Here is a 13,927-nt window from a genome sequence, read left to right on the forward strand (position 1 = left end):
TGTACCTTGTGTTTGCAATTCTCTCCCTCCATTCTTCCGATAGGAAGTCACCTCTTTCCAGCTTAAAGATAAAAAAAAAAGAGACAAGAAACACAAAAAAAACCCCACAGATCAGTAAGTTAACGCTGCTCCTTTCCATGCATCCCTTCCCTTTCTGCTGCCTCAGCCCAGTGACCACACTGCAGGATCCCCCCCCCTGCACCCACCCTCTATGGGGGAAATGGGGAAGGGTCTCTGTGTCCCACAGCACAATCTCCCTGATGGAACACAGGGGAACCCCCACAGCTTTTCTGCACAGCAATGTTGGGATGTAAGAGGGGAATGTCAGGGCCAAGCTGCTGCGCGGTGCCATGAGTGAGATGAAAGCAGATTGAGGGGAGGAAGGTAAGAGAGGGAGAGAAGTCACAAGCAATAATATAACGAATTAATGACACCCTCTGAAGGGCAGGAAGATGATGGCTGTGTCACAAGCTCATAAACATCACAGCAGCACCGGTGACTGCTGAGCATCCTTATTCTGCACCTACTCCTTTGTTTGGGAAGGCACGAGTGCTTTACTTGCCAGGTCTAATTCCAGCTGAGTGACAGCCACGTGGCAGCACATCACTGAGCTCTCTCCAGGTCTCCAGAGCTGAGCCAGCAAGACCCACAGCAGCGGAGCTGGTTGCCTTCCCCACAACCTGCCCTTGTATCAGAGCAGCCTGACCTCACCCAGAGCCATAGAAACAATGGCAGAGGCACTGCACCATAGGGCTAAGAGGGACACATACTGAGTGGTCTTGGGAAGAGAGCAGGAACTCTGCATAGAGCTCAGTGTGCCCAAATCAGCAAAAAACAATGGGTTACGATAACCCAAGGTCAGTCTGTACCACCCAGCAGAAGGTTTTAAAGCAGAAGGACCACCTACATCACCACACCTGCCCAGGGGGTGATGCACTTTATGATATCCCTGCTGTAATAAGAACAAAGCACACGTTGGAGACTGAGCTCGGAGAGATCCAACCCAGCCAGACGTTGCCAAAACCTCCAGCAAACACTCCCTGCAACCTCAGAACAGCTCTAAAGGATGTTATTTTTCTCTGCTAATATAGTGAAACGTTTCTTCTGGGGCTCTACAAGCCTTATTTAGAGATTGTGGCCATCTCTGCACCCTTTCAAAGGACAATTCTGTTTTATTCTTGTATCCTGGTTGAGTAATCAAGACACAGCAAAAAAACCCACAAGCAAGGTAACTGTACTTATTGAGCAATGCTTTTTGCAAGGCAGCTTCTATGCTGTCTTCCTCCATGCAATGCAGTCGGTTTCCAACATCACAGACCAACAGGAGGAAGGAAAAACACTTCAGAAATAACGAGGTGTGATGATAAAGCCGTAACCTTGCAAATGAACAAAGCACCAGCATAACACAAAACCATTTTGGAATACGAAGCTTCGTATGAAGGTCTTGAAATCCAACCTGTTTGGATCCTGACTTACTTGGATCCAATTACACCACGCATCTGTCTTACCTACACGGTTTGGAAGAGAACAATCAGAACCAAAATCTCCATTCCTTAACCCAATAGAACACATATGGAAGATGCTCCCCTCGTCCACTTTGGGTTAAAATTCAAACAAACCACAGCACTGCTTTAAACCCTTTCATTTTGGTGCTGTAATGCCACCCTCGCTCCTACTTTGCCAACAGTTGAGGGGAAAATCTCACCAGGAGAAATACCAAAGTACTGAAAGAACCAGCTGCTCCTCTGTGGTTGGGAGAAAACTGCTTATGTTTCCCCTCTGGGTGGCAGACAGTGATTCCTGGGTCAGTCATCTGCATTCTAAATAGAGAACAGCAGCAATCTGGCTGGGTTCTTTCTGACCACCCTCTTTTTAACCCACTATACTGGGGAGCAATGGGACCAAGAGTGCCAAATGATGGCTTAAGGAGAGGAACCAAGCCTTTACCATCAGCCAACACAATGAATGCAACAAAACTCCCCCCGAATCCAACTTGATACTGATTTTGAGAGTGAAACAACAAGTGGGAGAGCAATTCTACTCCTGCCAGGGTGCAGCACTGGTGATGCCAGCTATAGGATGCAGTCCCTGCACAAGGATGCCCTCAATCTCATCCCACCAGTGTCCCCACCCCCATCATGTTCCTCCTCTCCCTGAGAAACGTAATCTGCTTAGTAAATAATGAATGGAAGGGACCATCTGTAATGCAGATATTTTCATCTGATTAGACAATGCAGGAGATGTGCTTTATCTAAAAGGATAATTAGCTCGCTGAAATCCACTTCAGAGAGCCGCCAGCCAGCACTGCTTCTAAACTAAGAAGGGAGAACAGGTTGATATTCAGGTTCTCCCAATGAGCAGCTCTGCCTTATGGAGAGCACAGACCACGCTTAGCAGTGCCATGATGGCAGTGAGGTGTCACCCCATGGAGCAGAGCAGGGAGGCTGAGCCCTTCTTCCTTAGAACAGAGAAGCAATGAGTGCTGCAACCCTGCAAGGACCTGAGGCCAGTGGATGGGCTCTGAGCACCAAGAGGAGCTGTGGGTGCCCCTTGTCAATGCAAGGAGTGGGAGCAGCCGGCTCTCAGAGCTCCATTCCAACTCAATTTGTTGCTCAGAGGAAGGTTTAGTTCTCACCCTGCGCAGACCGGAGCCATAAATTCGCACGCAGCGTTCCTCATTCCAGCAGCCTCCGTGCAAACTCTTGGCTCACAAAGAAAACACAACCAAACCCAACAGAGTCCATTCTGCCTGGTAAAGTACACACGGATATTTTTAGGTTCCTGTTCTTTTCAAAAATAACTGGAGGCACGGATCCAAACCTCCGAAACGTGGCATCGTTTCAAAGCCACAGGGGATGGTTGGAGGCCCTTACGAATACCAAAACATTGCGTTTCCCGCTGAAATAGGGCATTCAAAACTATCTGGGACATGCAGCTCTCCTCTCTCCTTCTTACCGTTGAGCAGTGGGATTTTTAAGCACTGTGATGGCAGTTACTGCCCCCAAACCAGCAGCTGGAATCAGGCATGGAGGAATCAGGAGGAATCAGGCAGGAATCAATGCTCCTCCTGCACAAATCAGTGCTGGAGCTCAGAATGGAGACCAGGTTGGATGGGGAACTGGGCAGCCCATCCCACGGCAGCAGGATGATCTGTAAGGTCCCTCCAACCTGAGCCACTCTAATTCAGTGACCTCCTCCTCCTGCTCTGCTGAATGGCCTCAGCAAAGCAGCACAGGGGCACCAAGTGCAGCCTGAAGTGTTACTTCAAGGAGAGATGACTTTCTGCTGCATGGCAGTGCCCCACATACCTGGTGATGCTGGATCCATATGAGGATAAAGCCACCCATCTCTGAACTGCACACACGCAGAGATTCCCCAAGGCAGCCCCTCTGAATTATCCAGACCTGATGACCTCAGAAAAATCTCCAGTTCCCTTTGTATAACAATTTGCTTTAAAAGAATGGGGCGAAGCTGATCTTGGAAACTCCTGAGTGCAGCAGGGACAGAAATGAGCAGATAAGGGGAGCTGAAAGGAAATGGGACACCCCAGCATAATGCATGGAGCTATAATGGATTCCCTCTCAATACAACAGAGGGGAACAGCAGAGTATTCATTAGCCCTCGCTGATAGAGAATCAGCCATCAGGAAAGCAGAGGAGCAACTGAAACTGAACAATAAAGGCGTAAGGATGGAAATCCACACTTATTCCATCTCCAGCAGATGGGATTTTGGGACTTTGCTTTCCAGAAAAGCAAAATGCACAACCAAAAAAGAGAAATTTTATTCAAACAAAGTTATAAACTCTAGCAAAATCTAAGTTTTGTTTCTATATAGCACTGGATTCCGTCGCTTGGAATGCGCAATATGGAAATGCTTGCTGCCTAAGGCAATCAATATGCTTCCAATATTTATTCCAAGTTCCTCTCCTATTCTTTAAATTGCACAGCTCATAAGCAGAGTATCTTCAGTAACAGCTCCTTTCATGTAATGCCAGCTGGGTGACACAATGGAAAAATGCCATATGGCCACTTCATGAAGAGCGAAGCATTCGCAGTGTTTCCACAGCAGGAAAGAGTTAGCAGCTCAATATCAACCCTGCTACAAAGCAGTCCCATTGCAAGCCTAGAGTGCTGCTGGAGGGGCCCATGCTACACCCAGCCAAGGCACTGCAGGGAGACAGTGCACAGAAGTGGCTCTGTCACCTTCTCAGCCCAGCTCCCAATGGGGGAGCATCCTTCACCTCTTGGCAGACCAAGTCTATGGATCTGCACAAGCTTAGAACTGTTATTCTGGAGTGAAAATGATATCTCAGAAATGGAAAGCTTCTGGAACACATACCCGCAGCCCAAGACAGATGGGTGCCTGTGATGCCCTGTTTGTTTCTGGTCTAGGTTCCATGCATGCAGCATCCCATCCTGGCCCTTTCTAGGGGAGAGCAAACTGCTTGCCATCCTTCCGAGCCCACACACCTACTTGCAGCTCCACCTAGACACCATCTTTGCTATTAAGGCTCTCTGCCTTAACCTCAGTGCTGCTCTTCATGCAGAACTTCAAGCTCCTGCAGCACCAAACCCACTGATCACACCTTCACCTGCCTGCAGGACACAAAGCTTTGGCCTTTGTTTCTTGCAGGAGGGCTCAGACAACATGAGCAGGAGCTGCCATGTCCACATCACATGAGGGAGATGGGGGGAAAAGAAGGGATTACCACAAAGAGAAGACAAGTTGCAGCCCAGCCACCATGACCAGCAGAATGCTGGAAGGATAAACCATCCAACAGCTTCTGGAAAGCCCTGAGAGCACTTCCATAACACCACACCAAATAGTAAATGAGAGAAAGAGGCTGCGGGGAGGAGACAATCATCCTTGAGGTCAAGGAAAAGCTGGGGAGCAGACACGACTCATACGGCTGCTTTGCTGGCGAAGGGCTGAAGAGGGTTTTACACACAATATACATCAGCACGAACCACAAGGCTTTTCAGCTGAATTGCACTCACTGTGTATTCTGCATGTTTTTTCCCATACCATTTCATCCACTTTCTGAACTCTCTGTCCATCGTCTGGAAGAGGGAAGAGAAACAAATCCACCTGTTAGGATGTCTTGGTGCAGTGAGACACCAGCGATAGCAGATAAGTTCTGACACCACTCAATAACCCCCTCCCCACCATTTATTCCCTGTTAACACTCAAGGGATACAAGGCAAACATTCACTGCCACTTCTTAACAAAAAGATTTGCACCACGAAAGAGACAAAGCTGGCATTTTCTTCTCTCTCCCACCCCTTTTCAACAAAATTACATGTTACAAGCAATGCAATCTGAGCTGACGCCGCTTACCACTAAAAATGACACAACCTTAAGTAGCTGCTGTGTTGTGGTGTATAATCCCACAGAGTAGGAGGCATTGAAAACATCCAATCTAAGCCCAGATAGCAAAGCTTAGACGGGTCAGCTGGGGTGAAGCAGCAGAAAGTAGCATGAAGAGCAAATGCAACAGCCAGTGGAGGGAGCATTAATTTGTCAGAGCAACAAGGAGTGCTTGCAGATGCACCTAAACAGACTGGGGGTGCAGGGGGTGGCACCAGTCTTCTATTGCCCAAATATAGGTGAAATTAAGAAAAAATAAATAAAAAAATATGTCAAGATGGCTTAACGCTGTATTGGCAGTGAGGGTCCACCCATACACTGGGTGTGAGTCTCAGAAGATGCAAAAAAACTTCCTGTATTTCCAGGATTTGACTCCACAAATGAAGGGCCCAAATTTGGAGGCAGCAATGAAAGGACATAGAGGAGAGAGCAGCTCCAGCTCCACCAACATCTGAGATGTGTCGATATCCATCACAGCTCAATGCAAGTGTGTGCAACAGATGTGTGCTGAAACTCTGTTTCTCGAGCCCCCCCCTAAGCTTTGCAGGACAACACACTAAAGCCAGAAGTATTTTCACGTGCTGGATGTATTTTGAGCTTTTATTTTTCAAGTGCAGCTTCACTAAATCAAAGCCATGAGACTCTTCCTCTTTAACTGAAGGTACACAAAGCCATCTGCATCCTTTCCTTACTAAAGCAGCCAGAGACGTGCTGCCACAGCCAATGTGAACTAGGAGCTTAATCCAATCTCTTCCACAAGTGTCTGTCAGAGCTTGGGAAGAGAACTGCTCCACAGAGCTCAGTGCAGATCAGCTGCATGCAAGCAGCATCTGCTCAGCTGTTCAATCTGCAACCAGCAGAACAGTGCTGGACAATTTGTTCATCCCATAAGCCTAAGAAATACTGGTGCTCTTCTGCAACAGAAGGCAGCCCACGAGTTAAAACCAATATTTAATTTCTGGGTGGTGTTTTCTGTTGTGTTTAGTGTTTTTTTTCTGTTTGCTCACCATTATCACTAAGGTCTTATGTTTGCACACTGATGGGAGGGGTATTAGTGCAAGTGAGGACCTAACATTCCCTCTTTAACATTCATCTCTACGCTAAGATCACTATTCAATTCAGATAGTGACTCTCCAGTGCAACCAGGAGGCTCACGCAGAGCGAATGCACGATGCTCCAGTTGGAAATTTCCACTGGGTCACAGGAGGAGAAACAAAATGGATTTTTAGATCGTTGTCTGATTCTCCTCACCACCGTGTTTACGTATTTTTACCCACACCACTTAAAAGGAGGATCAAGGGTTTGTTTTCCCTTCATAAGGCATAATTTTCTGGCCTGCACAGACTGAGTCAGCTTACTTTAACAACACGGAGGGGTACGTTTCTGTTCGGTCTGCTGAAGAAAGTAAACTTTGTATGGTAAGGAATGGCTAACCTTGATTGCCTGCTTGTAGCTGGTTTGTCTCCCGGGATCGCCTTGGAATTGATTATCTCTTTGTGTCCCCATTGGCACAGAATTAGAGAAGTTGAAAGAAAACTGTCTGCTTGCCTACACGTTATGGCACTGGTGTAAGATTTCCTCTGGCTGCACATAGTTACCAACCAGACAAGGCACTCACAAGCCTCGTTGGTCAGCCTATCCCAGCTTAACAACCAAGCTGGACTCCAGCTATGGGACACCAAAAAGGGGCAACAGCGCCTTAGGCTGAAAGACAGCTTTAAAACCTCTTAAAAACTGTTTGTCGAGTCGATTCCTTCCCAGATTTGTGTACAGTGCTTTGGTTTCTGACAGCCCTCTGCATGAGAGCCGTTTCACACCCACAAGTACAGATGTGTAGGTGAGGCTGCATTTCCTCTTGAATAAGTCCTACATCAGTTACAAACACGCTGAGCTCTCAGCAGGCACAAGGAAAGGACACACTCTCTCCCCCAGGCACGCTGCACTCCAGGGCTTAACCTGAGAAACACAAGTATGTACATTGCTCACAGCAAGCCACTGACCTCAGCGTATTTGGCTGGAATGTCAGCTTTCTCCACACCATAGTGATGTTTGCAGTTTGTGGCTGCGGCCACTTGAAGCACCACCTGACCCACACCTGCAGGAGAGAGAAAACAAACCTGAGAGAGGGTTGGAAGAGAGGAAAGCAAGGAGTCATTAATGGGAAACATGCAGAAAGTCCCACGAGTTCCATCTATTCTGCAATTCAAATCGTGTATCGCTGAAATGAGCCCCATTTTCCTACCAGATATGTTAAATGCTAAGAACCCGCCTTCCTGTAAAAGGAATTTGCATCCTGGAGAGGGAGAGTGCACTGCAGCTGAACTGCAGTAACTTCTCTTACAGGAGAAAAAAGAAACGTGGTGTTATAGTTCTGATGCTTCCATTTAAGGATGACAGTATAAGACCCACAACACAGCAGTTGTTGCAGCTGCTCTGCAGGACTCCTGGTATCACCTTCTTCAACCCTCCTGAACAAACAGCCACCAGTATCTATGGCCTCTTCTGTTGTTGTGTTCTTAGCTTGTTGGACCTGATGCCTTTTTGCAGGTCTCAGCTGGCCATCAGTCATTGGAACAGGAAATTTAAGATGTAAGTTGCACAGAGGGAGGAAGGGGTCAGGAGGAGGTGATCCCTGACCGCAGACACACTGGGATCTGGAGGGAGGATGGTTGTATTGATGAGTTCTTTAATATTTTCCCTAGAAGTCCTACATCATACCAGAATCAAAACTTCACCCACAGTTTTAAGACCCATCCAGTAAAAGGGGAAATTCTTATTACTCTTTTCCTGCTCAAAAGCAGATTTTAGCAACAAAAAGAAGAACATCATCTCCTTACTCAGTATATTATCTGCTCCACATGGCTTTGAGTCATAGCTGCTTTCTTTACCACCTCAAACTTCCTTTTAAAACTCCAACCTACACACAAGAGGCAGCCGCAGTCACTCTGTTGGGTTTGTGGGGTCTCACAACACAGCTGTCACAGACAAGCACGAAATCTTTTCTGATACACCAAAAAATACATCAGAAGGGAAAAAACTGCCTAATTTTCAGATTCTGTGCCCAGAGTTTCATGGGAGAGGTGAGGAAATTGTATCCTTATATATGAATGGCGTAAACTGAATTCACACATAATTGATGAATCCTTAAAAATGGAGTGGATGTCCTAGTTTAAGCATCTTTTTATTATATGTTGTCCCTTCTTTGTAGGTGTATTCACCACATTCACCAACAGACACAAAGAGCTTTCTGTAAGGAGGGTTCATGGCACTCACAGGCCAACATCTCACCACAGGGAACAAGGTCTGGGGCATCTGCTTAGTCTGCTTAATCCTGTTGTGAAAAGCAGAAGCATCGCTGGGGATTAACTAGAAAAGATGCTTATTCTAGAGCGTAATCCTTAGCCCTGGTTTACTTTCCAAACGTGAATTTATGACAAAAAAGGAAAAAAACAGCGAGCAAAAAGAATAAACCCTTCAGTTATCAGCCACTCACCGCTGCCCAAGTCGACAAAGAGATCGTCCTCTGTCATTTTAATCTCATCTATCATCTGGGCCACCAGGTCGAAGGAGGTTTCTCCATACACCTCTGGGGAGAAGGGCTCGTAGTTGTTGAGTTTCTCAGGGTCGGTCACCGAGTGGTTGTAAACCTGCTGTAGGATGTGCCGGAGGAGCCCGTTGGAGGGACGCGTGTTCAGCTTCATCGGTTGGGTGGTTCCCTTCCACTGCACAGAAAGAACAGCAAAGGATAATGATGAAAAACTCAACATGAGGCAGCAGTGTGCTCCTGCAGCTTGAAAGCAAATGGTATCCTGGGCTCCATTAGAAGATGGGGGCCAGCAGGGACAGGGAGGGGATTGTCTCTATAATCTCTATAATATGAGGCCCCATATGCAGTGCTGGGCTGCTATTAAATGGGAAGATTGGTGGCCCTGCCTGCATTGGGGGGGTTGGAGCTTTGTGAGCTTTGATGTCTCTTCCAACCTGGGTTATTTCTGTGATTCCGTGATAGGAATGTGAGGACAAGCAAATATTAGTGAACTAATGGGTAACTTCAAACATCACTGCTAATGAAGGGAAGGGAAAAAAATCAACAGAGAGTTTAGTTGTGAGCACATCTGGAAAAGGCATCAAAAATGGGTGAACAAACCTGCATCTACTGATCACCACTGAACTGATGTTGGCTGTAACCTCAGCCTAAGAGCAGCTCAACTTCCACTGGGAATTGTGGGCTGGGACGGATCATATGTACACAAACAGGAGTGGCAGGAAAGAGATGGAAATCGAGCTTCCCCTGTTTCTTCAAAAGAAACACCCATCCCTAAACACAGCGTCTGCCTTTCCCTTCAGTAAGGAAAAACAAAAAGGGCAACTCCAGAATCTGGCCTAAATGTTCCTATGTTTGAGATCCGGGTGGCAGGAGGGACATCATGTTCACATAGGAAATCCAAATAGTCTTTAAGGAGCCACAAGACCTTAAAGGACAGAAAAAGGTCTTACTGTGCTGCAGTAATTCCCACAATGGAGAGGATAAGAAATCCAGCTATAATTTCACAATTAAACAGACTGCTAACATTAATTCATTATTACTCATGTTTTACTTCCTTCAATTCAACCTTACAGAAAGAAAACACACCTTGTTAAATAGGTCTGAGATTACACTCTAGTTTCCCCCATCAGAACAGCACAGAGCAGAACTGAATGGTGAGCACGGAAATTCCTAAGCCATGGATCGCTGCCACAATACACAGGGGGCTTCATATGGATGGCTTAAGAACCCATAAGCCACAGATTTCCACATGCAAAAGTAAACCTATATGATAAATCCCTGTGAAACTTCTGTGTATGAAATACATGGAAACCTTTTTTCGGCCCCCTGAAGGGAACGGCAAAGTGCCAAAGGAGCAGCAGAATGAGAGCTTACAAGCCTGCATTTAGGGAAAAAGGGGGAAAAATAAAGTTACTGTGCTTGTTTCCTCCTGTGAGACGGCCCCTCTGATAGTAACTCTTTGATAGATGGACAAGGAGAGATGGTTTAAAGATTTAAACCCCCCAAAAGAATGGAAGTGCTGGAGAATCAGTGACACCCAGTGCTCAACCCGATGGTTTTTAGATGCTATTCACTACACATAAGTTCAAAGCAGTGGGATAAGCTCCATGGCACAGCAATGGCCAATACATACCAGCTGATGGATGCTGTCGATGGCGCGGTTGTACTTGTCACACAGCCGCTGCATGCTTTCAAAGCTGTGGGGAGAGAGCGCAGGTTAACAAGAGGAAGGCAAAAGGGGAGCTTGGAGGTACAACTTTGAGCCCTTCTGTCATGATAGGAGCTATTCGAGGCTTGCTTCTTGCAGAGCATGTAATTACCTGCATGGCCTTAGGACACCACGTAGTACATGACAAAGAAGCAACAAGTTCTACAACCTGCTGGTGCCGTGGAAAGAAGAAAGGCACTCCCATTTTGGAAGCTGAACATTCGTATAATATCATTCCCCTTCATGAACAGGAAAATTATTGAACTTAAGCTCTGATTTATGAGGAAGTTTGCTGCTCTCATAGCCCACTACTTATTTTCCTCCACGCAGACAGAAATGTAAGGCATGTGTACACTGCTTTTCTTTACTCCATTGAAGTACAGAGGGTGGGTAGTGTTGGTGGGAGGTGAATGGTTGGACATGATGACCTTTAAAGGACTTTTCCAACCAGAATGGTTCTATGATCAGCACTTCAGGACAGTGGCTGCTTCGTGGGCTGCTCAGGATTAGTCGGTGCAGCCAGATGCCTCCATGGCAGAAGCTTAGAGGATTAAAAACAAAAATGCATCTCATGCCAGGGAGGAAAAGGATATTGGTAGGAAATCAGCATTATATAACCAGATTCTATAAAAACACTAAAATAAAACAAATAAAGAGTCATGGAAGCAAGATAATGAAATCGTGGCCATCTCTGAAGCAAGAAGTGGGAATCAAGGGACATAAAAAGAAGTGGCACCGCAATCAAGCAGTCAAAATGAAATGGAGAGGAGGAAAAACACCTTAAGCAGATCATGATAGCAGTACCTGTGTGGGGCTCGGGATTATAACCAGGGATGGAGTTTCACCTGCAATCCTCAATCTACGAATTTAGCCACGCTATGGACTTGAATAAATGCAGTCTTTCCCTTTGCATGACTTGGATGAAGTTTGTTTGTCCCCACATAAGCAATCAGGGAGGTCTCTGCATGCTACAGCCTGCGGGTCAGCTCCTCATCCTACCTCAAGTCCATGCACACAGACTCACCCCAGGAGATGCTGCAGGCTGAGGGTCTGCCCCCACCAGCCCTAAGGTGAACACCACACACCATACATTCATTGGCAGCTCTTTGTGGAATAGGCACTCACACATAGACACAAGCACCTCCAACTCATTCTAGCTGCCCAAGAGAGCAATAGGAATGGTTTGTCTTTTAATTGATCCCCAACCCAAACAGCATCGTGTTCCTCTGAACAGAGGACGAAGGGGGAGGTTCAGCTCCCACAGCTCAGGCAGGAGAAGGACGCAGCGCTGACACTCAGCTCTGGCATGCAGCTTTCTAAACAGGAATTCTGAGTTACTACAGAAGTAGTTAAACCTCGGTGCCATTCAGCTCACTAAGGCTGGATGCAATCCAACAGCTCAGATACCGATCATTGTTTCGCAGTGAGTAACTCCAACGTACACAGCAGAGCTCAACCTTCTGCCATACGCAGTTTCCTATTATGTCCTTCATCCAACAGACTTTGCCAATATTTCTGTTACACATTTCCTACCGAAATAGCTCTGCCAGCTCCAGAAGAAAACTTTGGTTCGTAGTGTCTAAGAATAACCAGTTACCAACAGATTCACTGCAAACCATGCTGACCTGTCCCCCTGCTGGGAAGGAGTGTTCTTTTCTCACCTTTTTGTGTCATAGTCAATTAGAACGTAGTTTTCCATAGCAAGCTTGAGATCTGGGATTTCTTCACAGACCCACCTGGAAAGAGAGAAAGAACAGAATAAAAACAACATTTCCCATTAGCTATAATAAGGCAGTCTGTCTCAGTTCTAGACTGGCATTGCTATACATGCTGCAGCAGACATGAAAGCTCATAGTATTGTTAGGAGGAAGGCAGACAGCACTAAATGCTAATTGGGAAGCTGCAATAGTCCATATTTGTGTTGAACAAACAGTGAGGTGCCTGTAGACATTGGCAGTGGTATAAAGCTCTGGAAATGGCACAGCTTCAAATTGAGGTGATAAGTGTATTGTGTGCATCTGCAAATACCCAAAGCTATAGCTGATGTTAATCTACCATAAAGCACAATGCAAAAAAATACAACCACCTCCCCCCCAAAAAAGCAGTATTTTGAAAGGATTTATTAATAAAACTGCCATCATCAGGATAACTCAGCGCGTGCCATGGGAAGGACAGAAATGGGAATGGCAGCCAACAGCTGCTTAGCCAAAGAGATCAATAGTTCTCTGCATTCTTTCACTCAATGCTTTCACAACCACACTGTGGTCACTGTGCACAAGGGAGGCAAGAGGCTGCACAGAAGCCTTCTAACAGCCCACTTGCAATGTAAGGCAGTTGTGAAACACCTCTCTGGCCCAACTGCTTTCTTACACAAGCCCCCTCTTGCCTACAGGTAGCACAGCACTGAAAACAGCACAGAGGGCTCTGGCAATCGCTTCCAACACCTTCCCCATAATCACACCAACAAAGCACACCACGGGCTCCCCAGGCACAGAACTTCAGCAGCAGCAGAAGCACAAATGAGCTGGAAGGAATAGCAGCAGGGCAGCTTGCATCCAGGCTTTGCAGTTGGACAAAGGACATTTCTTTCTCAAAAGCTTGAGCTCCAGCCTCTGGCAGGGCACTCTCCTACTACAGATTGTAGTCAAATATTATGATTTCATCTACGTGAGTGATGTTATCAGCAATACTGCTAAGCTTTCCCACTCACGCTGGGTGCAGCTTGCTGGGCCATATGTGATGACCAGGCTCCAAGCTCTGGTGGCCATGAAGGCAGGACTTTGTGTTTCACCATCCAACTATGGAAACCTGCTGTCCTCTTTTATATCCTAAGATGCCCACTCACTGTGATGCAGTCGTGCACAAGACAGGCTTCCAGTCTGCACCGAACACTTACCGAATTGTCTCAATGATTTCATGAGCAGCATCATGGTGTTTGTCCTGAAATAAAGCAAAAAAAAAATTAAGTATTTTCAGAGAGACGACAAGTGTGTTGTTTTTTAGCAGACTACAGGAACTGCCATCTTGTTCACAATACAGATGACAAGTGTACAAGGGAAGGAGTATTTGATTACCATCCAAACCCTTAAACCAACCCAAATGGGACCATTACTTTGGGTATTTACTCAACAGAACCAGAAACACATCACAAGTCACTTCAAGCACGTGCCCCAAAAGCCCACATAGCGCACACAGATGCACCACGCTATGAAAGAAGTCTTATTTTGGAAAGGTGAAGGGGTTCTATATATCTGGTTGGATTCATCACATGAAGCCATAGCTACCAGAGCCCATCCACACAGTT

General features: G+C 46.4%; 1 protein-coding gene across 6 annotated transcripts in view; it reads right to left on the bottom strand.

Annotated features, from left to right (window-relative positions):
• Positions 1-13,927, bottom strand: part of DOT1L (DOT1 like histone lysine methyltransferase) — a 49,327-nt gene that overhangs the window by 25,239 nt on the left and 10,161 nt on the right. For all 6 annotated transcript variants that reach the window (XM_015886194.2, XM_015886193.2, XM_015886192.2 and 3 more), the window contains exons 2-8: positions 13,520-13,563; positions 12,285-12,359; positions 10,549-10,612; positions 8,862-9,090; positions 7,369-7,463; positions 4,999-5,061; positions 6-61 (exon numbers count right to left, since the gene is read on the bottom strand). In XM_015886194.2, the coding sequence (XP_015741680.1) occupies positions 6-61; positions 4,999-5,061; positions 7,369-7,463; positions 8,862-9,090; positions 10,549-10,612; positions 12,285-12,359; positions 13,520-13,563 (626 nt within the window). The remainder of the gene's footprint in view (positions 1-5; positions 62-4,998; positions 5,062-7,368; positions 7,464-8,861; positions 9,091-10,548; positions 10,613-12,284; positions 12,360-13,519; positions 13,564-13,927) is intronic.

This window comes from Coturnix japonica, chromosome 28, assembly GCF_001577835.2.
Source record: "Coturnix japonica isolate 7356 chromosome 28, Coturnix japonica 2.1, whole genome shotgun sequence".
NCBI lineage: Eukaryota > Metazoa > Chordata > Aves > Galliformes > Phasianidae > Coturnix > Coturnix japonica.